Source organism: Myxine glutinosa, chromosome 10, assembly GCF_964187855.1.
Source record: "Myxine glutinosa chromosome 10, kmMyxGlut1.1, whole genome shotgun sequence".
NCBI classification, from domain to species: domain Eukaryota; kingdom Metazoa; phylum Chordata; class Myxini; order Myxiniformes; family Myxinidae; genus Myxine; species Myxine glutinosa.
Window position 1 is genome coordinate 134,459,861 of NC_136270.1, and position 24,095 is coordinate 134,483,955.

At 45.2% G+C, this 24,095-nt stretch overlaps 2 protein-coding genes across 6 annotated transcripts in view; both read left to right on the forward strand.

The window, feature by feature from the left end:
* The window catches only part of RFWD3 (ring finger and WD repeat domain 3), an 86,133-nt gene that overhangs the window by 49,085 nt on the left and 12,953 nt on the right, over nucleotides 1-24,095 (forward strand). For 3 of the 5 annotated variants that reach the window (XM_078786145.1, XM_078786146.1, XM_078786147.1), the window contains exons 10-13: nucleotides 6,164-6,314; nucleotides 14,142-14,318; nucleotides 14,558-14,772; nucleotides 20,378-20,589. In XM_078786145.1, the coding sequence (XP_078642271.1) occupies nucleotides 6,164-6,314; nucleotides 14,142-14,318; nucleotides 14,558-14,772; nucleotides 20,378-20,589 (755 nt within the window). Of the gene's footprint in view, nucleotides 1-6,163; nucleotides 6,315-14,141; nucleotides 14,319-14,557; nucleotides 14,773-18,389; nucleotides 18,628-20,377; nucleotides 20,590-24,095 lie in introns of those variants that run through there. The other 2 variants (XM_078786150.1, XM_078786149.1) reach the window with 2 other exon arrangements.
* Nucleotides 6,770-13,041, forward strand: LOC144894120 (uncharacterized). The gene is made up of 3 exons (XM_078786208.1): nucleotides 6,770-6,801; nucleotides 11,576-11,909; nucleotides 12,048-13,041. Exons 1-3 carry the CDS (start codon nucleotides 6,770-6,772, stop codon nucleotides 12,894-12,896), a joined length of 1,215 nt encoding a protein of 404 aa, XP_078642334.1. The 3' UTR covers nucleotides 12,897-13,041.

The window sequence follows — 24,095 nt, forward strand, 5'->3', positions numbered from 1 at the left end:
AGGGTTTATCGCGTAAGCACGGGCTGTGCCTTGTCCCACCGGAGGGAGTTGAAATGGATGACATTTTGCTTGCGATTGGGGATTTGATCGACGTGAGTAACATTCGTGCCGCGTCTCGTATGAATCACAAAATTGTGGTTTTTGTTTCGCAAATAAGTCTGGCCGATATTGTTGTGCAGAATGGTTTGACCTTGGGAAACGATCTGTTTGTTCCTGTGTCGTCGATGGACACGCCGGCAGTTAAAGTCATTCTGAGCAATGTTCCGCCTTTCCTAGGTAACGAGGAAATCCTACACAAGCTAGGTGAGTTTGGCACTGTCGTCTCTCGAATCATTAGGGTTCCTCTACGTACGAGAAACGGCAGGTTGAAGCACGTACAATCGTTTAGGACGTTTTTGTTTTGTTGTTCTAAAAGACGCAGCGAAGCAGTTGAACACCTCCCACACCTTTAAAGTAGGCGTGCATGAATATAGAATCTTCATGGCGACCGAGACCTTGATCTGCTACGGATGTGGAGCACACGGACACACTAAGCAGTATTGCCCAGACGCCAAGAAGACGTACGCTACAGCAGCTGGGTCGGCCCCCCCTGTAACTGATGCAGTGCCCCCCGTTCATGAGCCTGGTGGAGTACAGACGCCCACACCAGAAGACCAGGGTGTGGAAAGTGGTGGCGGTGTTGCTGAGGTTAGTGCAGCAGGGGTGCACCCAGTCGATGAGGACAAGAGGCTGCAACCTCAAGAGAATATGGTCTTTGAGGAGGTATTGATGAAAGGCACCGAGGCTAAGAGGAACCTAAAACGTACCTTTTTGAGCGCCGAGGTGGAAGACAAAGGTAGCAAAGTGATACTCGTACAAACAAACAGTATCTCAGACTATCCTGATGATTCTCAGCAAGCTGGGCAGGGTGGTGACGAAACAGAGGAGAGTAGGACTTCACCCCTTGCTCTTGTTGAAGAAAATCAATGCAGCAGTATTGGTTGTGATGATGGCACCATTGTCCCTTGTGACAACGAGCAGTCCCAGGGCCTGAGTGACAACGGTTGTTGCTCACATCCGGTTGAAACGACCAAGGATGATGGTCCAAGCAGACCTATAATAGGCAGCAGTGGTGGCACAGATGTGCCCCTTGTGATGCAACAAGAAGACTGCAGTGGTGATGACACAGAAGGTGTGCCTGCTCCTGACACACAACAAAGGAGTTTCAACGTTGATGTGGTTAGGGAGCTGGATGAGGAAGCTCAAAGCCTTGTGTCTGTGAATGATCATCAGGGAGAAGAACAGATGGAAGCAACAAAGGAAAACGTCATCAGTTTCCTAAACGAGACGTTTAGGGCAACGCTACGTTGTGATCAAAGACCATTTTCCCGATGTGAAAACTTTCATCAGGGCTGCAAGACCCCTCCTGCAAAGAAATGACCCAATGGAAATCTCGGAGGCCCAATTTCAGCGTCTTCGGAAAGCGGTCACAAAGGCGAATAAGGAATTGCAGGCGGAGGGTGAGTTACCTTTGTAAATGGCTTTGCGAAAGATATGTATCGCATCCCTGAATATCAATGGGGGTTGTACCCCCTTACGAAAAATTCAGACAATTCAGGCGATGGAGAGGGTGAAAGCCGACATCATCCTGATACAGGAGACTCATGCTACGAACACCCTGGTTGCTGAATGGGGAAAACTTTATCGAGGGCAGTGGTGGCTGAGTGGGTTTACCACACCCAAAGCTGGTGTTGCCATCGCCTTGAGTGATAGAATCCCTGCTCGGAAGATTGTCTTTAAGGAAATTTATAAGGGACATCTGATAGCGGTGGATTTCTATTGCAACACGCAAAGGATCATCATTGTGAACGTATATGCACCGAGTGAGCCCATGGAAAGAAGAGTGTTCTTTTCCACTCTGCATGACTTTGTAAAAGGACTGGATACAACCGCTTTCATCTGTGTTGCTGGTGATTTCAATTGCACTATCAATCCTTCCGTAGACAGGACCGGTCATGAACCCCATCCAGCTTCTATGAGGATTTTGGAGAACATCATCAAAAATCAGCATTTGAAAGATGTTTGGAGGTTGCAACACCCAACTTCACGGTGCTATACGTGGTGCAGATGCCATGATGGGAGGATATCAATGGCAAGGCTAGACAGATTCTACGTGAATAAGCCAATGCTAAATGTGATGGCCACAACCCAGATACTCCCAACTGGTTTCACAGACCATTACCTGGTTTCAATGGGTTTTAATTTGCCTCTGACCTCAGGGGGTAGTGCGTATTGGTCACTTAATACCCACCTGCTGAATGATATGAGATTCAAAGAGGCTTTTCGAGCCGTGTGGGAAAGAATTCGGTCCTCCAAATTTGAACATGCTAACCTTCGACTGTGGTGGGACCTCGCAAAGGGTCAGGTCAAATCGTTCTGTCAACAATATAGTCTTTATGCCACTAAATTGCAAAATCTCTCGATTGATTCATTAAAGGCTGAAATTGCAGCCCTGGAGGAAAACATTAATACGGCTGGAAAGACACTACAGGTGACCGGCTGCTATGGACTAAAAAGGCAATGTTGACTGAACTGGTACGGCAGCGAGCAATGGGCACCCTGGTACGCATGAGAATGAGTTATTTAACGTTGGATATGCCAAATAAGGCCTTGTTTGGTTTGGAGAACTCTGTTAAAAAATCACAACAGATTCATGGGCTACGTGCTGCTAATGGGCCAATAGTGACCTCCCAACAGGAGATTAAGTCTGTTTTGAAGGTTTTTTATACAAACTTGTACTCCCCCCAGAGCATAAGTAATGAGACCTTGCAGGAGCTGACTACCGGGCTTCCAAGACTTGAGGAAGACCAGCAACGCACATTGAACATGTCAGTTTCGGCTGCTGAACTTGAAACTGCTATGCGGAGCTTGAAGGATGGTAAAGCCTCTGGGATTGATGGTTTGCCCGGAGAGTTCTATAAGACTTTTTGGAAACTTGTGGGACCTGACCTGCTTGAGGTATTTGATGAATGCCTTCATGTTGGAGAGCTTCCCCTGTCCTGCAGAAGAGCAGTCATTTGCCTGTTGCCAAAGGCTGGGGACACTCAACTAGTCGAGAACTGGCGGCCTGTCTCATTGCTGTGTGCGGATTACAAGCTTTTGTCGAAGGCCTTAGCAAACCGTTTGGGAACTGTGATCAGCTCTATTGTGCACCCTGACCAGACCTACTGTGTACCAGGAAGGTCAATTTATGACAATATTTTTCTGATAAGGGATATTATTTCTTGTAATAAGTACGTGCGTGCCAGTTTTGGGTTGTTGTTTCTTGACCAAACAAAGGCTTTTGATCGTGTTGATCATACATATTTGTTTTCTGTTCTGGAGCGGATGGGTTTTGGCGAAACTTTCATTTCCTATGTCAAGCTGTTATACACTAACACCTTCTGCATGATGAAAGTAAACAACAGTTTATGTCCCGCTTTTCCTTTCCGTCGGGGTATCCGTCAAGGGTGTCCCCTTTCTGGACTTCTGTATATAATTGCCCTTGAACCACTCTTAGCATCCATCAGGCAGCGAATAACTCAGGATGTGGGAGCCGTTTTTGGTTCAAGATTTGTGGTCACAGCTTATGCTGATGATGTATGTGTTCTGATTAAGGGCCCAAGTAGTGTTGCTGGCGGTGCAGCGTTGCTTTAAAGACTACTCTGCGGCCTCTTCCGCCGAAGTAAATTGGGGCAAGAGTGTAGCCTTATGGTGCGGTTCAGATAACCTTTCTTTAACACTGCCACCGTCACTCCCACATAATCTAGAGTGGAAAACAGATGGAGTCAAATATCTTGGTGTCTATCTCGGCAACCAGGAAGTAGAAACGAAGAACTGGGAAGGAATGATTGAACAAATTACACACCGGTTGAAACGATGGGAAGGACTGCTGCGATCTCTTTCTTATAAAGGCCGCTCTCTTGTTATAAATAACTTGATAGCAGCAAGATTATGGCATAAACTAATTGCCTTGCAGCCACCCAAGGAGTTGATACCAGCCATCCAGCGGGTCTTGGTTAATTTCTTTTGGAATGGATACCACTGGCTTCGGCCGCAAATACTGTACCATCCTCGGAAGGAGGGTGGACATGGAATTGTGGAGGTGTCCACCCGGCTTATGGCTTTTCGCCTACAGTCTGTGCAACGTCTGTTGTATGCTGAAGAGCTGCCCTGGCGCTCATTTGCGTTTTTCTTGTTGCAACAAGCGGGAGGCCTGTGTTATGATAGGCACTTGTTCCTGGTGAACCTTGACCGTGTCAGCTTAGTTTCAATCCCAACTTTTTATCAGGGTTTGCTGAGAGTTTGGAAAGGTTTTGGGGTTCATCGTTGCCTTGAGGCTTATAATTGCCGGATGTTTATCCAAGAGCCTATTTTCTATAACGGTTTTTTTCCATGCATTCCTCATAGTCCGACTTTGATTAGGAAATTTACTCAAGGAGGAATTGGCAAAGTTTGTGACCTGAGGGATACATCTGGGACAAAATGGATGTCTGCTGGCAGGGTGGCGGCCATTCTTGGTTTAAGATCCGTGCGTATTGTCAGCCAAATTATACGCATCGTCAAGAGGAAGTTTAAGGAGTTAAATATTGGCTGGGAAGGTATAAACAATGTCGAGGATGTTCGGCTGTCTTTCCCTGAAATTAAGGTGCTCCCAGCTCTCCAGTCGAATGGTGAACTTGTCTCTCCTTTTCATTTGGCAACAAAGGCTGGTATTCACAAGCTCCTTCGAGAAAACCAAGCATCACCCTTCTCCGGAGTAACAAGAGTGGCCTTGTGGTCCGAAAGGTTAGGGCCAGGGTCTCCTGCCACGCCACTGTGGCCTAATATGTACAAATTACCTATTTACGGGTTCCTCGCAGATATCCAGTGGAGACTAGCACATTGGGCTCTCCCTACGAACACCTTTGTTCATCACCTTGACAGCTCAGTGCCAGTAGCATGCCCCTTCTGTGTACAGAAGGAGGATCTCTTTCATGCCTATGTGAAATGCGAAAGACTAATACCTCTTTTCTTGATTCTCACACACCTTTTTGATCAGTTGTCTTTTCCTTTTACTTCACATTCTTTTATTTTTGGTGTATCTTTCAGACCCTCCTGCAAGGACTCTGGTGTCCTCCTAAACTTCTTAGCTGCTGTAGCAAAATACTCAATATATAAATCGAGGAAAATTAAAATTGATAATGGGCATGGGTTCGATGTTGTACCTATGTTTAAAGGGCTGGTGTCTGCAAGAATAAGGTTAGAGTTTGATTATTATGTGGCGAATGAAAATGTCAAACTCTTTGAATGCAAATGGTGTATCAATGAAGCCTTATGTGTTGTGAATGAATCGAATTTGTGCTTTTCTTTTTAACATTAAGAACTGTTGTTTTTTTCTATTTTTTTCTCTCCTGTAAAAATGTAACTTGACCTGGTGTGTTTTTTTGTGAAATAAATGGTGTTGCAAATTCAAAATTCTCTCTCTCTCTCTCTCTCTCTCTCTCTCTCTCTTTCTCTCTCTTTCTTTCTCTCTCTCTCTCTTTCTCTCTCTCTCTCTTTCTCTCTCTCTCTCTTTCTCTCTCTCTCTCTTTCTCTCTTTCTCTCTTTCTCTCTCTTTCTCTCTCTCTCTCTTTCTCTCTCTCTCTCTCTCTCTCTCTCTCTCTCTCTTTCTCTCTCTCTCTTTCTCTCTTTCTCTCTCTCTCTCTTTCTCTCTCTCTCTCTTTTTCTCTCTCTCTCTCTTTCTCTCTCTCTCTCTCTCCATCTTGTCTCCCGCTCCCTTTATTGTATGTTTTGTGTGTCCGTTTTATTTTTTGTGTGATTGATGTTAGCTCTTACACGAGCCTCGATCTTGTATATATTAAAAAATAAATAAAACACACACAAAGCCAATTGCCCACTCGGGTGTAGTAAACATCTGCTCTTGTATGGAAGTGTTTTGATAGTTTGTAAGTGTCACAGCACATATGTTTGTAAACCTGAATGACGCACCTGTTTTGGCATGACAAGGATACATCTTTGGAATGATTAATGACTGCTACGTTTTATTATTCTTTTTATCCAGTCGTGGAAGCTGAGAACCAATCTGTGATCTTGTTCCAATAATCTGACCTGATTAGTCTCTCTTGTTGAAATCACACGTGATGATCTGGTTTCCAATATCCAGGCTTTGGCGTCAAGATTATCAGCTGCAATGACATGAGGAGCTGCCAGTACATTGGAATCCACAACAAGGAAATTCGAGCATTGGCCTTCAACCCACAGCAGGATAACTTGCTGCTGTCTGCCTCCATGGATAATCACGTGAACATCACTAGGTAAGCTTGTACGGACTTTGACTTTGGAGCACCCCATCTTTGGTTTCAGGATATATATAATATATAAAAGCAATGAAGCTGAGAAGTATTTCTGCTTTGATAGGTTCGACAGGTGAGAGATGGGAATAGCGACTAAAATTCGTGATTTATTTATTTTAAAAAGATTTCATTCCGATTTATTTATTTGAAGGTTGGGAGGTGCATTTGGTTACAGTAATTGTTTTTCCTTTGCTCGGATTCATTGATTTTGGATGCAGCTTGTGGTGAGTGTTGTTCTGCCACTGATGCAGTGCCCCTGTATGTTGGAGCACGAATTTTCCCAGGATGCTGGTGATGATTCACTTAATCTTCGCAAAGGACATTGTGGGTTTAACATCCGTCCGAGGAACGGCACACACAATGATGAATCGTCTTGCCTGCAAAACCCCAGTATCACAATTTATAGGCGGGTCAGGATGCAAACCCAGGCTCGACAGCTCAGAGTCAAGTGTGCATACCTCTTAGCCGTCCTGCCAGCCATTTGTTCGTATAAGACCAGTAAATGTAAATGACATCCCCCACTAGAGTCAAGTCTTGAACCATTTCTGGTTGCTTTTTGAAGTGTGTTGGGGTCATTGTCCTGCTGCAAGACCCATGACCTTCGACGGAGACCCAGCTTTCTGACACTGGGTTGAACATTGTGCTCCAAAATGCCTTGGTAATCTCCTGATTTCATGATGCCATGCACACATTCAAGGTACCCAGTGCCAGAGGCAGCACAGCAACCCCAAAACATCACTGAACCTCCTCCACGTTTGATTGGAGGGAAGGTGTTCTTTTCTTTGAAGGCTTCATTTTGTTTTCTGTAAACATAGAGATGATGTGCTTTTCCAAAATGCCAAAAAAATCCTTTACATAGAAAAAAGCGAAAATAAACCTCTCATCATCAAAGCCTTTACCAAAAGATGATGTACTTTTGATCTCATCTGTCCACAGGACATTCTCCCAAAAGGATTTTGGCTTGTTCAGGTGTGTTTTGGAAAACTCCAGTCGGGCTTTCTTAGCAGTGGGGTCCTCCTGGGTCTCCTACCATAGAACCCCCTTTCATTGAGTTGGCGACGGAAGTTGCGAGTTGAAACTGTCGTACCTTGTGTCTGAAGGTCAGCTTGAACCTGTTTGGCAGTTGATCGAGGTGCTTTCTCCACCATCCGAACAATCCTTCGCTGCAATCTTCGATCAAGTTTGCTCTTGCGGCCACGTCCAGGGAGGTTGGCTTCAGTGCCGTGGGCCTTAAACCTCTTGATAACATTGCGTACGGTGGACACAGGAACATCAAGGTCTCTGGAGATGGACTTGTAGCCTTGAGATTGTCCATGCTTGGCTACAATCTTGTGTCTGACCTCCTCAGACAATTCTCTGGTTTTCTTTCTTTTCTCCATGCTCATTGTGGTACACACAGGGACACAAAACAGCAGAATGACTTCTTTTCTCCATTCAAACTGATTGAATGAGTGATTTTTATATTGCAGGCACCTGCAACTCACCACAGGTGAGTTCAATTCCAAAGTAAAGGAGAATCACCTGCTTGAAATCGAATTATTTCTTACAACTTCTAAAATGTACCAATAATATTGTCCGGGCCAATTTAGGATTTCTGTGTGGAATAAGCGAAGATTTAGTAATTTTTTCAGCTTTTTTTTTTGTTTTTTCCACTGCAAACCAAAGAAATACAAATATGGATAGAAAAATATTTTTGTATTTCAACAATTTTCTGGAAGAAATGGTGAATTATTTGAAAAAAATTGCAAGGGTACCAATATTTTTGGCCATGACCGCATAGATATCTAAAGGATAAGGATAAGTATAAGTAGGTTGGGAATTTTAATGGTACATAGATGATAAAACCAAGCAATAACCAAACCGAAGAGTGGAGAAAATGACAATCTTGGTATTTAAATGGAAAATATAACGAATGTTGTAAATATCAAAAAAGACTTGTTGACTTGACTGACTTGACTAAGGTATGTGTAAGTAAAACATATAAAGGGTTTAAAAAGATTTAATGGATGTCAAGAGATCAATGGAAATTATAATCTCAAAATTGTATGTGGCTCAGGAGGTTCTCAGAGTTGACCATTGAGAAAGGTTTTAAATTTAATCTCTGCTCAACAACAATAGTCTAGTAGGAAGACTAGGTCCCCCTGCACCCCCCGGAGATATACTTCTAATCAGTGTTTCTAGATTGGAAAAAATGTGTAGAAAATGACTAGCTATGGCCCCAAGCTGAAAAAATGTCCCACATACCATTTTTATGCAAATTACTGCTGCCATTATCAAAAAAACGATTTTTGACATATCTCAGCCAATATTGCAGATAATTGAAAAATGAAGGTGTCTAGACCCATGTTTTGAAGGGCATAGATCATGATAGAACTATTCATAACATGATTACATGTGTCTATGGTATACTAGTATGCATATTAATGCTGTAATTACAAAATAATCAGTTTTACAAATGATAAGGATACGTTAATACTGCAGATAACTTAACATGGTACATAAGGGGTCTAAACCCAGGTATTTTCAAGGTTAAATGTCAACAAGATGCTCCTGAGTCTTGCATAGGGGCGGGACATTGGCAGTAACATTGGTACCACTCAACTTTTCTTCCCACCATTGACTTTGTATTGCGAGAGATTTTCACTTGCTTATTTAAAGGTTTCTCACCCAGCCCACGTAAAATCTACCAACTCCTGCTGTTAACTCCCAAACATATTTTTTTATGTTATCCAATCACAGTGCAGAAATGACAGACTAGAGATCCAAATTAGTGCTGCTATAGCTGCCATTTTACATTTCCATCCATGTAACATGCGCGCTCGCGCGCTCGTATCAATTGGTAATGTCGCGCGCTCGTATCAATTGGTAACGTTGATGTTATTGAATACCTCAGTTGAAAGTTTAGTCTTCCATTCCATCTGTGTGTTGTTCTTGGTATTCATCCTCCAATCTAGCCAGGTAAGATGCTAACTATAATGTTACTCACACTCTTGACTTCAGTTTCTGCATGAAATCATAAACAGGCAGAATAACAGCTGAGCCAGCTAGCACCATGTTAGCTAACGTTAAAGCTAGCCTCATCTATGTACAGTATGTTCCTAATGTCGGTGTAACTTAAACTTTTGTTAATGCCAAACATGAGACATATCTGTTGACTTCTGTATATGAATTGAACCAGAAAGAGGCACGACAGCTGAGCTAGCTACAGTAACTTAGCACAATGTTTCATTGGCCTAGATAGCTAACGTTAGTGTGGAAGAATTTAGATGTTTTAGCTATTAGCACTTTTGATGCCACTAAACATGGTTTAGTCAGCTAAAAAGTACCCTAGTGTAGAACATGACTCAGAACCTCTGTTACCTCACTGAAAACTCAGAGCCTCCTTTCACAGGCACTTTTAACATCATTCGTGATTTCTTATTTGTCATTTAACAGTGATGGTAGACATCGACAGCAAGCATGCCCAAAAGAAAACGGAGTGTAGAACCTGCAGCCCAAAGCTCTCCTCCTACATGCATCCTTCATGTACCATCCATGTCTGATCATGGGGATTTCACGCCCCTCCGTAAAATTAAAGGATCTGCTTCAGAAAAACTGCAACTGCTTCAAAAGATCCGGGATAGACGTCTCAACCAACCGCATGACTCCCCATGTCGTATGCAATCAGTATGTGATCAGATCCCGGCAACTCTTCCTGATGACCTAGAAAGAGTAGGATATCACAGCAAGTGTTATAAGCACTTTGTCCGCCACTTTCATCGTCTGGGAGATGATACAGAACCAGGGCCATCAACCTCATCATGGCATCACTCTCCTCGTAAACCAGGAGGTTCTGCTGAACCCATCTTCCCGCCAGAGTGTATATTTTGTGAGAAAGTTGAGACCAAAGATGCTCATCGCAATACTGAGAGGCCTACAACCTTCCCATCCTTTAAAAACAAAGAAAATGCATGGGAGCAAATCGAAACACGGGCTGAGAAAATGGGTCTCTATCGACTCCATCGAAAGGTGAAAAACAAAGACCTCTTTGCATGTGAGGCCAAACACCATCCGTCATGTTTTAAAGCTTTCCGCACAGCATTCTACAACTATGAGCGTGCGATTCACAGAGCCGAAGCACCAAAGGAGCAGGCTTGCATGTCAGCCGCCCATGAAAAGGCATTCAACTCAGTACTGGAACACATTCAAACCCAGGTCATCCAGCAGAATAAAGTTCTACAGCTTTCTTCCTTGCGCTTGCTCTATGTCGAGGAACTGAAACTGAATGGATATGAGAACTCAAATTATCGGTCAGAGAAACTACTGAAACGCCTACAGAATGACCCAATCAAGGAGCATATCCACTTCACGAAGGTTGATCATGACAAATGTGATGTCATTTCTTTCTGGCTTGTGCACAGCTCAAACATAACAGTTTCCAATGCTCTCGCACGAGCATTCACACTCGGAAGCACAAACAAGAACCAAAATGTTGCCCTCCAACTTCGCCAGGGTATTCTACAGGCTTTCAGAGAGTGTAAAGACCAACCATGGCCACCAACAGCTGAAGACATGGAGCTCAATCCTGAAGACATCCTACCTCCAGACCTTGTCCGCTTTCTCAGCGTGCTAATGACTGGCAAGGAGGGCATCGAGACAGAAAAGGTGAAGCGTCTGGTCTTCTCCATTGGACAAGATCTGTGCCGTGCAGTGTCAGATGGAAAATGGAAGTTACCAAAGCACATTCTCCTCTGTGTGACTGTAAGGCACCTGTTCCGAAGCAAACAGCTCACCACAATACTACACAGGCTTGGACACTCTGAGAGCTACGATTTCGCCTTGGATTTGGAAACTGCTCTCGCCAAGGTCCTGGATGAAGTCTCAACTTATCGTACACCACAAATTGTGACAGGAGAGGGCAACCTTGTATTCCACTGTGAGTGGGACAACTTGAATAAAACCACTACCAGTGTGCACGGCAGCAACATTGTAAACAGTGCTGGAGGAATCATGGTGCAGGAGGTCAAGCCCGGGTTCGAGAGCAGCAAGGACCGAATGCTACCTACCATCAATAGGTCACAACAGCGTAGCCTGAAGGTCGACACACCAAAAACTCTCCCACCCTTGCACTTTACTCGCGTTGGCCCGAAGTTCCCTGAAGGCTCATCATTCACACCGCCAGCAGAGAATGACACAGTCTATGCCACTACGATGCAAGAGTACTACATCTGGCTCTTCATCAGATACATCGGAAGCTGTGGCCTGCAGCCTGTGCCTGGGCTAGGGGGTTTCACCTCTGCAACTGGTTCTCCCCCACCCAGCAAATCAACAGTCGACTACTGCACGCCTATCCACCAACCGATCCACCAAGAGAAGATCATTCTGGCTGGACCAGCAACCAGGAAGCCATATGACTTCAAAATGTTCCTTGCAAATGACGACAACAAAAAGCAGATGTGCCAGCTTCTTCTGAAAGTGTGGAGTGGACAAGAGGCAGCTACCAGGCTGGAGAGAACAGAGATGGCTGTGCTGATCGTGGAGGGGAAGGCCCACCAACTTGCCTCAACGAATGGCAAGGTAAAATTGAAAGCCCTTCGTGAATGGCGATTCAATTTGTAATTTTTCCTGAAAAAAAGGTGATTACCTGTGATGTTTGTCTAGATCTGAAACTGGCAGTGACTGGTGATTGAAATGCGGTGCCTTTTTGTGTTTCAGGTCGAGGTACGTGAACTCCCCACGATCTACAGCAACCAGGAAGAGACTGATACCAGGGTGGTTCTGTACCTCCATCATGCTGCTACCATCGGATACAAGAACGCTGTAGTCAGAACACCGGACACAGACATCCTCCTGATCCTGCTCCACCATGCCCACAACATCAAGCTGACGGTGTACCTGGATACAGGGTCAGGGAAGCATCGCCAACTTGTCAACGTCTCTGAGCTGGCAGAATCCCTGGGAGAGGACTACTGTGCCACTCTCCTGGGGTACTATGTGTTCAGCGGAGAAGACTGCACCAGTGCCTTCAAAGGGAAGGGAAAAGTCGGGCCCTTGAAAAAGCTGGAGAAGAATCCCAGGTTTCACAGGGCATTCGGTGAACTGGGTGACAACTGGGATGCCAACCCTGAGGTGGAGAGGCAGTTAGAAAAATTCACCTGTGTGATGTACGGCCAGAGTCGCGAGTCATCAGTGGACATTGTCCGTGCCAAGCTGCTACGAAAAATGGTGGGAGAGGACAAGACCCTCACATCCAAGTCCAAGGTTGATCTGGCTCGCCTTCCTCCATGCCAGTCTGCCCTGAAGCCGCACATCCAGCGTGTGAACCACCGCGTAGCATTGTACAAAAGAGCCGATCAACCTATCATCGAAAAGCCAAAACCTTATGAGGAGCAAGGATGGATAAGGACTGATGAAGGACTGTTGAAACCAATGTGGTCCAGTGGTCCCATCCTACCAACCTCACTGGTGGATCTTCTGAACACAGGAGAGCACGAAGAGGAGGAGGAAGAGGAAGGAGAAGAAGAGTTTGACTCTGACGATTTCGATGAAAATGATGATGACTGACTCAGTGTAGAATCACTAATGCTAATGATGTTTATCTAAAACAAGCAAGAGAAGAGTGGTCACATTGAGTGCTAGGACTATTTTGACAGTTGTAATATTTAGAAAAATAAAACTTTGTGTTAACGTCTGTGTAGACGGACCTTAATATGAGTCTATTATTTCGTAAAACTGTGATTATTTTGTAAATAAAGCACTAATTAGCATACTAGTATACCATAGACACATGTAATCATGTTATGAATAGTTCTATCATGATCTATGCCCTTCAAAACATGGGTCTAGACACCTTCATTTTTCAATTATCTGCAATATTGGCTGAGATATGTCAAAAATCGTTTTTTTGATAATGGCAGCAGTAATTTGCATAAAAATGGTATGTGGGACATTTTTTCAGCTTGGGGCCATAGCTAGTCATTTTCTACACATTTTTTCCAATCTAGAAACACTGATTAGAAGTATATCTCCGGGGGGTGCAGGGGGACCTAGTCTTCCTACTAGACTACAATATTTAAACGAAGAACCAAGTTCCAACATATTATTTATTAATATACTCGATGGCGATGAGCGTCATATATCACAGTCCCAATGCTCTACCTTAACGTTTTTCATTCAGTGTGAAACACAAACAAGCCGATTATTAAAATGACGACCATCAAATGTCAAATATCGAAAGCATAGGCGTTACTGGTGTTCCTTAGGCTTAATGCCTTCATGCCTCACCTTCAGGCCACTTCGGACAAATTAGCCCAGGTTGCTTAATACAGTCGTATTGTTTTCGTAATAATAATAATATTAATAGCGTTAATACTAATAATATAGGAAATATAATCGTAACACTGCAATCCCTTTGGCGTTATTGCAAAGTTTTGAGATTGAAGCGGTGTATGGTTTGTTCATTGTTGTCGCACGGTTCGGTGTCCAGACACCTCGAGCTCCCTGTATCGCACGGTTCGGTGCTGGGGTTCTTCCTCTGAGGCCTACGTGGTTCCGCAGTGACGGACCCTCTGATGGTCTCGGTGCCGGCAAGGTGCATCCTCCCTCCCATGCCAGCATGGACTGCGTGTCCCTGTTCGTGGATGTGGCGGTTTTAGTGATGTTCATGTTGGTTTCCCCACCCAGGTCATACTATCCTCTTCAACTAAAGCATCAAACAAGCCCGGCTACGCCGATGTTCTATGAACTCTCGTTTTTCGTTGTCCAAATATTAACTTTTCCACGGCATGCACAAATGTGTTCCCTCATTAGCGTGATTACAAACAATGTGGTTCAAAAGTACGACGCTGGAAAGCAAGTTTGGAGCTGTTGTTGGAATCAGGACAACCCTACGTACTTCTACGCTGGACTGATGAATGGTGTTGTCCTTGCGTATGACACGAGAAACACGAGAAGTTTTGTCTCGCAGCTGAGGCCTCCAGCAGGCAGGTAAATACATGTTTGGCTGGTGTGTCATTTGATGTTTTTGCATCATTTGGTTTCTTCTGTTTCTGATTTGTCCTGCTTTTCAAGTAAATATAGCAAAGGTGCAATGTGGAGCCGCAGCTAAGAGTTTGACAGCACTCTCTTGAAGATTAATGAGAGTCTGTTCTGTCGCTAAATACCGACCTGATAGGTGCAGCAGTGGGTAGACTACAATGAAAAACATGCAACATGGTCTTCTGCAGGAGCTGTTGCCCAGTTGCTTCTTTAATGTACATCCCTTTGACTGCTGGTTGCAACTGGGGTGGCCTGATGGTTGGCACGCTGGAGGGTGCCATTTTTTGGGAGAAGAAGAGTGACAAATACCAGCCACACTGCCTGCCGGCAGAACAAGGGACAAGCTGTATGGACATACAGGTGGACCCATTCACAAAGAATTACCTGCTGAGCTACAGACCAAGTGAGTACTTTGGATTTGTAATTCATTGCTTTGCAAACATTCTGTTTGTTGAACAGTCCAACATCAGTCATCCTAAACATGTACATTTGACCTATCCTAACTAGTCGCGTGATGACCTATGTTTAGTTCTTCCTTCTTCCAATCTCTCAACTCACCTGAATTCCACCCCTTTAGCGTTTTCAAACGTATCTCTGACTTGAAGATCTCAAGAACCCCAGTTTGCAATGGATGCTCGTGTTTGATTAATCGTTCCTTTTGTACATATTCAGTGTCAAACCCTTCCCTGTCTGTTCCCTCCTCTACTTGTACTCACCCTTATACAACCAACGCTATCTCTTTCCAGTGTCCCACTCCATATTCCCTCCTTTACCCCCATTCTGCCATTACCTTCGCCCTTCAAAACTCCCCCCTCACCCCTTCCCTTCAAAACTCCCCCACACACCCCTCCTCTTCAAATCTCCCCTCAACCCTATTCCTCAAAGCTGCCTCCCCCTCCACCCCCCCCCCTTCTTCTCTTCCAACTCATTCCACCACCTTCAATCTTGTACTTCCCTCTGCCCACCTTCATATTACTCCTCACTGTTCCTCATCCTCTGTGCAGGAAGTTGTTGCATCATCCCCTCAAATTGGTTGTGGTGGTTATCGGGGGTCAAAGTAGTTATGCTTAATGGTTTGATGTGAACAAATTAATTTCTCATCGTGCAAAAAAAGATTTTCAACTAAAATGTGTAAAAACTTAAATAACAAGGAGACAACAACACAACACAACATGCATTTTAAGGCCATTTTCCCTGCTAGAGCGTGGGTTAGCCTTGTGGTCCCCATGACAATCTTCTCCATCTTGCCCTATTTTCTGCATCTCTCCTTGTTAACCCCCTTGCCTGCATTTCTTCTTCCACCATCGTTAGCCAAGTCTTTCTCGGTCTTCCCCGTCCTCTACTTCCTTCTACATTCATTTCCATCACTCTTCTCAACCAGTCACTTTCATCCTTCCTCAACACATGACCAAACCATCTCAACCTGTTCCTCTTCACAGCATCAATCACAGGCTCTATTCCCATCATCTTTTGCAATTCATCATTTGTCTTCCTCTCTCTCAACGATACTCTGCACATCCACCGAACCATTCGCATTTCCACCCTTTACAGCCTTCGTTGCTGCTCTACATTCATGACCCATGTCTCGCTCCCATAAATCATAACACTTCTCACACATGCAGCATACACCTTTCCCTTCAGCTTCAACGACACTCCCCTCCTCGTCAGCACGCCACTCAGTTCCCGAAACTTCTTCCATGCACATCTCACTCTAGCAACCGTTGCCGAGTCTGATCCACCTTCTCCATTCAGCATGTCTCCGAGGTAGCAAAATGTTTTCACACCTTCCAGCTTCACGCCGTCTCCAAGATCCAACTCAACATTTCCTCCATCTGCAGCTCCCTCTGTGCACACCTTACATTTGAATGTAGCTGCCACACTGGTTAATGACCCTCTCAGACCGCTACATTTTTGATGAACCCACTCAGCGCACATTGTACATTGAATGGAGTTCACCCCGACATCCTTCCTGCACACAGCACATGGCCACTTCCCAGTTCTTTCCACCTTACCACATGCTTTACCACTTGCCATCACCTTCGTCTTTCCTATATTCACCTTCAGACCTTTTGTCTCCATACATTCCTTCCACTTGTTCATCTTTTCCTTCAGTCCATCCATACTTTCCGCAATCAACACCAGATCATCTGCATACAACAACTCCCACAGTAAACCCTCCTTTACGTTCTGAGCCAGCAGGTGGTCCTTTTGTCAATCCACATACCTCACCAACGGCTCCCAACAGACTATCTTTCATTGACATCCAACCACGTTCAAGCTCAACCACATCATCCTCTACCCTACTCAGCCTCTCTTTTAATGCCTCCCTTACTGTCACCTCTTTCAACCTCCACACCTTCATTCTCGGTTGGTACTTCACCCGCCGAGCTCTCCTCACACCTTTCACCCTTATGTCGCAGACAACCAAGTAGTGCTGTGAAACAGCCTCCTCCCCCGGGATCACCTTTGTGTCCCAGAGGTGCCCCCTATCTCGCCTACGCACCAGCAGGTAGTCAACGGTTGTCGTCGACCCACCTGACGTGTATGTAACAAGCTTATTATCCTCTTTCTGGAACTGAGTATTACAAATCAACAAATCAGCTCCACCAGCAAACTCCAAAATCCTTTCACCTTCTCCATTTCTCACACCACATCCGTAACCCCCATGAACTCCTTCAAAACCGTCCATACTCCTTCACACATATCCATTTAGGTCTCCTCCTACCACCACAACTTCCTCATCTTTCACGTTTTCCATCAGCTTCTCTATCGCACACCAGAACTTGTCCTTCTCTTCATCGCTCCGACAAACCTGCGGAGCATATCCCGAGATGACGTTCACCAAGATCTTTCCAATCATCATTTTCACCATCATCAACCTATCACTCACTCTAGTCACACTCACCACACTGTCTACAAACCTCTCAGAAAACAGGACACCAACACCATTCATGCCCTCCGGGCACCCTTGCCACACAAACTTGTATTTCTGTCCCTGCCTACCGTTCACCATTCTCACACCACTTCCCTTCCATATCGTCTCTTGCACACATATGTCCACTCTTCTTCTGACCAATACTTCCACCACTTCTCCTGATCTCCCTGTCGTTGTCCCTACATTCCATGTCCCAAACCTCAGAAACCGATCTCCACTTTGGGCTGTACCCTGCTCATATGTAGTTGCAATTGTCATGGTTCTCTTTTTGAGGCAATGTTTTTATGGCCGGATGCCCTTCCTGACGCCAACCCTTTTAGTCGCCTCTTACGACACGCAGGGATACGGTGTACCTATTCTAACCAGGGTACACACCGGGATTAAATAACACTTAAATAACAAGGAGAAAAAGACATTAAATGTCATAGCCCCCATGATTTTAGTCATTTTGCTCTACAGAGTTAAAGGCTCCCAGTCGGACATCTTTGGTCGAATGACAAAACAAAATCTACAAATGCATACTCTCATGCATCGTCTTTGTGCAAAGTTTGAACAAAATCAGTCCATGCATGTCCAGAAATGGTTGGGAACACGTTTAAGTAACAAAACCAGTCGGCCATCTTTGATCTGTTCTCGAAAATAAATGACGTGCATATGTAAGCTATCATCCATTATATCTGTGTACCAAGTTTGAACAAGATCGGTAAATGCATGTTCGAGAAATGGTTGAGGACGTGTTCAACATCAGGTTTTTTACAACTAAAATGGCTGCCAGTCGGCCATCTTTGATTGCAGCACGAAACAAAATTATGTGCACATGTATACCGTCATGTAGTGTGTGCCAAGTATGAACAAAATCAGTCCATACATGTCCACAACATGGTTGTGAACGCACGCATGGGCGGACGGACGAGACCCAATCCAAAAGCCCCCGTTTCGGACTAAGTCCAATGGGGGCTGGCAGGACGGCCACGGGTACGCACACTCGTCTCATCTGTCTGGCCTGGATTTTAATCCCAACCCAGCTGTAAACTGTCATCCTGGTGTTTCACAGGCAATGATTCAATGTGTGTGTCGTCCCTCAGATGGACGTTAAACTGGGGGTCCTGTCTGCCAACATTAGTTGGCGGACGTTAAAGATCCCACGGTGTCATTTGTGAAGAGTCGGCGAATTATCGGCATCGCCATAGCCAAATTGCTGTTGTGACCAGCACCTCAGCCACTGGTGCTACCCCACAGCCTTGTGCTGCGTACAAACGAAGATCTGGGCAACAAATGGCCGCCAACCAGACACGGTGGCCCATTCATACCAAAGACTAACAAATGGTAAGTGCTGCTTCCTCGCTCAACACTCAGCATTTCGAGGTAGGGCATGGACAAACCCTGCGGGTTGGGCACCCGATGGCGTCGGGAGGGGTGGAGATTTCTACTCTATTTGTCTTTGAATACAACAACAACAACATGCATTTTAAAGGCCATTTTCCCTGCTAGAGCGGGGGTTAGCCTTGCGGTCCCCATGACAATCTTCTCCATTTTGCCCTATTTTCTGCATCTCTCCTTGTTAACCCCCTTGCCCGCATTTCTTCTTCCACCATCTTTAGCCAAGTCTTTCTCGGTCTTCCCCGTCTTCTACTTCCTTCTACATTCATTTCCATCACTCTTCTCAACCAGTCACTTTCATCCTTCCTCAACACATGACCAAACCATCTCAACCTGTTCCTCTTCACAGCATCAATCACAGGCTCTATTCCCATCATCTTTCGCAATTCATCATTTGTCTTCCTCTCTCTCAACGATACTCCACACATCCGTCGAACCATTCGCATTTCCACCCTTTCCAACCTTCGTTGCTGCTCTACGTTCATTACCCATGTCTCGCTCCCATAAATCATAACACTTCTCACACATGCAGCATACACCTTTCCCTTCAGCTTCAACGACATTCCCCTCATCATCAGCACGCCACTCAATTCCCGAAACTTCTTCCATGCACATCTCACTCGAGCAACCGTTGCCGAGTCTGATCCACCTTCTCCATTCAGCATGTCTCCGAGGTAGCAAAATGTTTTCACACCTTCCAGCTTCACGCCGTCTCCAAGATCCAACTCAACATTTCCTCCATCTGCAGCTCCCTCTGTGCACACCTTACATTTGAATGTAGCTGCCACACTGGTTAATGACCCTCTCAGACCACTATATTTTTGATGAACCCACTCAGCGCACATTGTACACTGAATGGAGTTCACTCCGACACCCTTCCTACACACAGCACAGGGCCACTTCCCAGTTCTTTCCACCTCACCACATGCTTTACCACTTGCCATCACCTTCGTCTTTCCGATATTCACCTTCAGACCTTTTGTCTCCATACATTCCTACCACGTGTTCATCTTTTCCTTCAGTCCATCCATACTTTCCGCAATCAACACCAGATCATCTGCATACAACAACTCCCACGGTAAACCCTCCTTTACGTTCTGAGCCAGCACCTCCATCACAGCTACAAATAGTAGTGGACTTAGTACCGACCCCTGATGCACTCCCACCTTCACTTCAAACTCACCACTGTTCCCGTCCTTCGTCCTTACAGCTGTGCGCGCTCTTTTGTACATTGCCATCACTACTCTGATCAACCATTCCTCCACTCCTAACTTCCTCAATGCCCATGTCAATACTTTGCGTGGAACCCGATCGAATGCTTTCTCCAGATCAACAAACCCAAGAATCTTTGAATGAGGAGACAAAAATGTTGCTCCACAAAATGGTGGCACTTGTACAAAGCAGGACTTTGGAAAGTGATGTCACTTCTCCCGAGGTCATTGGCTTTGCTTGAAGTATATTGCAGTCTGTATGACAACTGTCTGAAAGTATATCTGCGTGCGTGCGCGTGTCAGCTCCTCCATTCGTTTTGAGTAACAACGTCACTGGTGAAACTGCCAAAATCCAGTTAGAGATTAATATACTGTAGTCCGAGTTGAGATCAAGTCTGCTCGTGTTGCGCTTCACATTAAACGATGCATTTTGGTTTGCAAGGACAGATTATAATGAAGGGATGTATGTGCACCTGTTCCAGGCAGGAACGTCAGGCAGGTGCGTCACGTACTCATGGAGCTGAATGGTTACGTTGATCTTGCCTCATCGGAGGTCGAGTTCTCATCCAACACTTTGCAGACGTTCCATGCAGGTGCCTCTTCCAAGTTCATGAGCAAGAGCAGCTTGTTTCCAAGCCCGAGTGGGGATGGCCTCCTTGTGTGCGCTGGTGATGAAGCTTTGCAAAGCACATTGGTATGGAGCTTCTTGTTCGGGAATTCTTTATTGAACTTCTTTGAAGAAGATATTGCTGATTTGAAGGTTCATTGACTTATGAGGTTGTTAAAGTCTACTTAAGACAAAGATGTATGCAATTAGCAATTTCGGCTTTTAACTTGTGAAAGAAATAGTTGATCTGTATCCAATTCTCCACTTCATATGCAACCCTGCGTTGATCTTACAGCACAGTTGGCGGATTATCCCCGGCATTCCGATGGCCTCAAATAACTGCAATGGTTACATGGCAACATTATATCCTCTTAATGTTGCAGACATTAAAAAAAAAAAAAAGATCATCAAAGATCAAAGATCAAAGATCATCAAAGATCAAAAAATATTTTTTTAAAAAGATCAAAGATCAAAGGTCAAAAAAAAAAAATTGTATACAGAGTCTAGGCTCGTGGAAGAGCTAACACATTACACACGAGAGCGGACACACACCCATAAAACATACAGCACATTCAGAAAGTATTCAGACCCCTTCACTTTTTTCACATTTTGTTATGTTGCAGCCTTATGCTGAAATCGTTTAAATTCATTTTTTCCCTCATCAATCTACACTCAATACCCCATAATGACAAAGAGAAAACAGGATTTTAGAAAGTTTTGCAAATTTATTAAAAAGAAAAAACTGAAATATCACATTGACATAAGTATTTATACCCTTTGCTATGTATGACACTTGAAATTTAGCTCAGGTGCCTCCCGTTTCTCTTGATCATCTTTGAGATGTTTCTACACCTTCATTGGAGTCCACCTGTGGTAAATTCAATTGATTGGACATTATTTGGAAAGGCACACACCTGTCTATATAAGGTCTCACAGCTGACAATGCATATCAGAGCAAAAACCAAGCCATGAGGTCGAAGGAACTTCCTGCAGAGCTCAAAGCCAGACGGAAGCCAAACAGTTCAATCTTGGTTTCATCAGACCATAGAATCTTGTTTCTCACAGTCTGAGAGTCCTTCAGGTGCTTTTTTTGCAAACTCCAAGTGGGCTTTCATGTGTCTTTCACTGAGGAGAGGCTTCAACAGGGTGAAGCCGAGCTAGGTGTGAGGCAGGAGCACCAGCCCAGAGGGGAGAGCAGTATTCCATTGAGCTACGGATGAAAGCCTTACATGTGGTGAGGAGCTCAGGTGTGCCAAGGAAGGACTTCGCACGACGGAGGATGCCCAGTCGGCGACTGGCTTTGGAGGCCAGTTTGGAAATGTGGTTTTCCCAGGAAAGATCACAGCAGATAATGAGACCCAAAAGCTTGAGCGACAGAACTTCTTCAAGAGGATTGTTCAGAAGGTCGATGGGAGGGTTGTCCAGACGGTCTTTATGGAGAGTGTGAGATTTGTTTGGATTGAAAGACATGTTCCACTTGTTTGACCAGTTTGTGATATTGTCCAGGTCTGCAGAGAGTGAGGAGGCTGCAGACTGCCGATCTGAGGGATGAAGAATGGAGCGGCAGAGAGTAGAGTCATCAGCAAAGAGATGGGGAGGATTTTCCAGAGAGTCGGAGAGATCATTGATGAAGACCAGAAAAAGCACAGGGCACAGAACACTGCCTTGAGGAACTCCAGCCTGAACAGGAAGAGGAGATAAGAGAATTCCATTCAGAGCCACATGTTGATTACGACCAGAGAGGAAGTCTGCAAGCCATGTGTGGAGGGTTCCCTGGATACCATAGGCGGAGAGTTTGGTGAGCAGAGCTGGGTGCCAGACCGTATCGAAGGCACGTGATATGTCAAGGGAGACAGCTCTGCTTTCCTGTTTGGCATTGAGGACTTCCATCCATTGTTGAGACAGCAGAAGCAACATGTCTAGAGTAGAGTGACCTGGTCTGAATCCAAATTGATGATCCGAGATCAAGCCATTGGAGAAGAGGAAGGATTTAATATCTGTAGCAATGATGGATTCCATGACCTTGCTGATTATTGGGAGCAGGCTGATTGGTCTGTAGTTGCAAGGATCTGTTTTTGCACCTTTTTGTGTAAAGCGGTAATGTTTGCTGATTTCCAAGATGCTGGCAGATGGCCTTTTTTTTTTTTTTTTTTTTTTTTGGATACTGAATCGAGGCTCGTGAAAGAGCTAACATTTACTTCACAAACAAATCAACCAGACAAACAAAATATATAAAAAGAGGGAGCGGAAAACAAGATGGGGAGAGAAGGGGAAGCACACAAACACAACATTTGAGAGCAGGGAGATGTGTGGAAGGGAGAGGGCTTGGGGGGAGGAGGCGTGGGAAGGGGGGGGGGGGGGGAGGGAGAAGTATAAAACACAAGGACACCAAGGACTTCCAGGACAGAAGTTGGTATTTCAAAAAAGTGGAATTGGGGTGAAATTAGCGGGGGTAGAAAAGATCAAGGTTTTGGATGGGGGGAAGATAAGAGATGGTGGTGAACAGCTGTTTTAAAGACCTGGAGGGTGGAGTGGGATTGAAGAGAGTGAGGGAGTTTGTTCCAGAGGAGTGAGAAAAGAGGAATGAAGGAGTGAAGGTGAGCAGAGAGTCTTGATTTTGGCAGTTTGACCATAAGAGGGTTGCAGGTAGATCTTGTGCGACCTGTAGGAATATTTGCGGGACAGAGCCCAGAGAGAGCTGGGGGGCAAGGCCAGAGAGGAGTCGGTAGAAGACGGAAAGACCACCAACCTGCCTGCGGTGAGTGAGTGAGAGGCCCTTGGAGTTAGCTTCATCGCGGGAGATTCCAATGATTCTGAATGCTTTGGTTTCGACAGCATGAAGACGAGCTAGGTGTGAGGCAGGAGCACCAGCCCAGAGGGGAGAGCAGTATTCCATTGAGCTGCGGATGAAAGCCTTGTATGTGGTGAGGAGCTCAGGTGTGCCAAGGAAGGACTTCGCACGACGGAGGATGCCCAGTCGGCGACTGGCTTTGGAGGCCAGATTTGAAATGTGGTTTTTCCAGGAAAGATCATGGCAGATAGTGAGACCCAAAAGCTTGAGTGACAGAACTTCTTGGAGAGGATTATTCAGAAAGTGGATGGGAGGGTTGTCCAGTCGGTCTTTTCGGAGAGACATCGGAAGAGTGTGAGATTTGTCAGGATTGAAAGACATGTTCCACTTGTTTGCCCAGTCTGTGATTTTGTCCAGGTCTGCAAAGAGTGAGGAGGCTGCAGACTGCCGATCTGAGGGATGAAGAATGGAGCGACAGAGAGTAGAGTCATCAGCAAAGAGATACAGAGGATTTTCAAGAGAGTCAGAGAGATCATTGATGAAGACCAGAAAAAGCACAGGGCCCAGAACACTGCCTTGTGGAACTCCAGCCTGAACAGGAAGAGGAGATGAGAGAAACCCATTCAGGGCCACACGTTGACTACGACTAGAGAGGAAGTCCGCCAGCCTTGCGTGGAGATTTCCATGGATACCAAAAGAGGAGAGTTTGGTGAGCAGAGCGGGGTGCCAGACCGTATCGAAGGCACGTGATATGTCAAGGGAGACTGCTCTAATTTCCTGTTTGGCATTGAGGACCTCCATC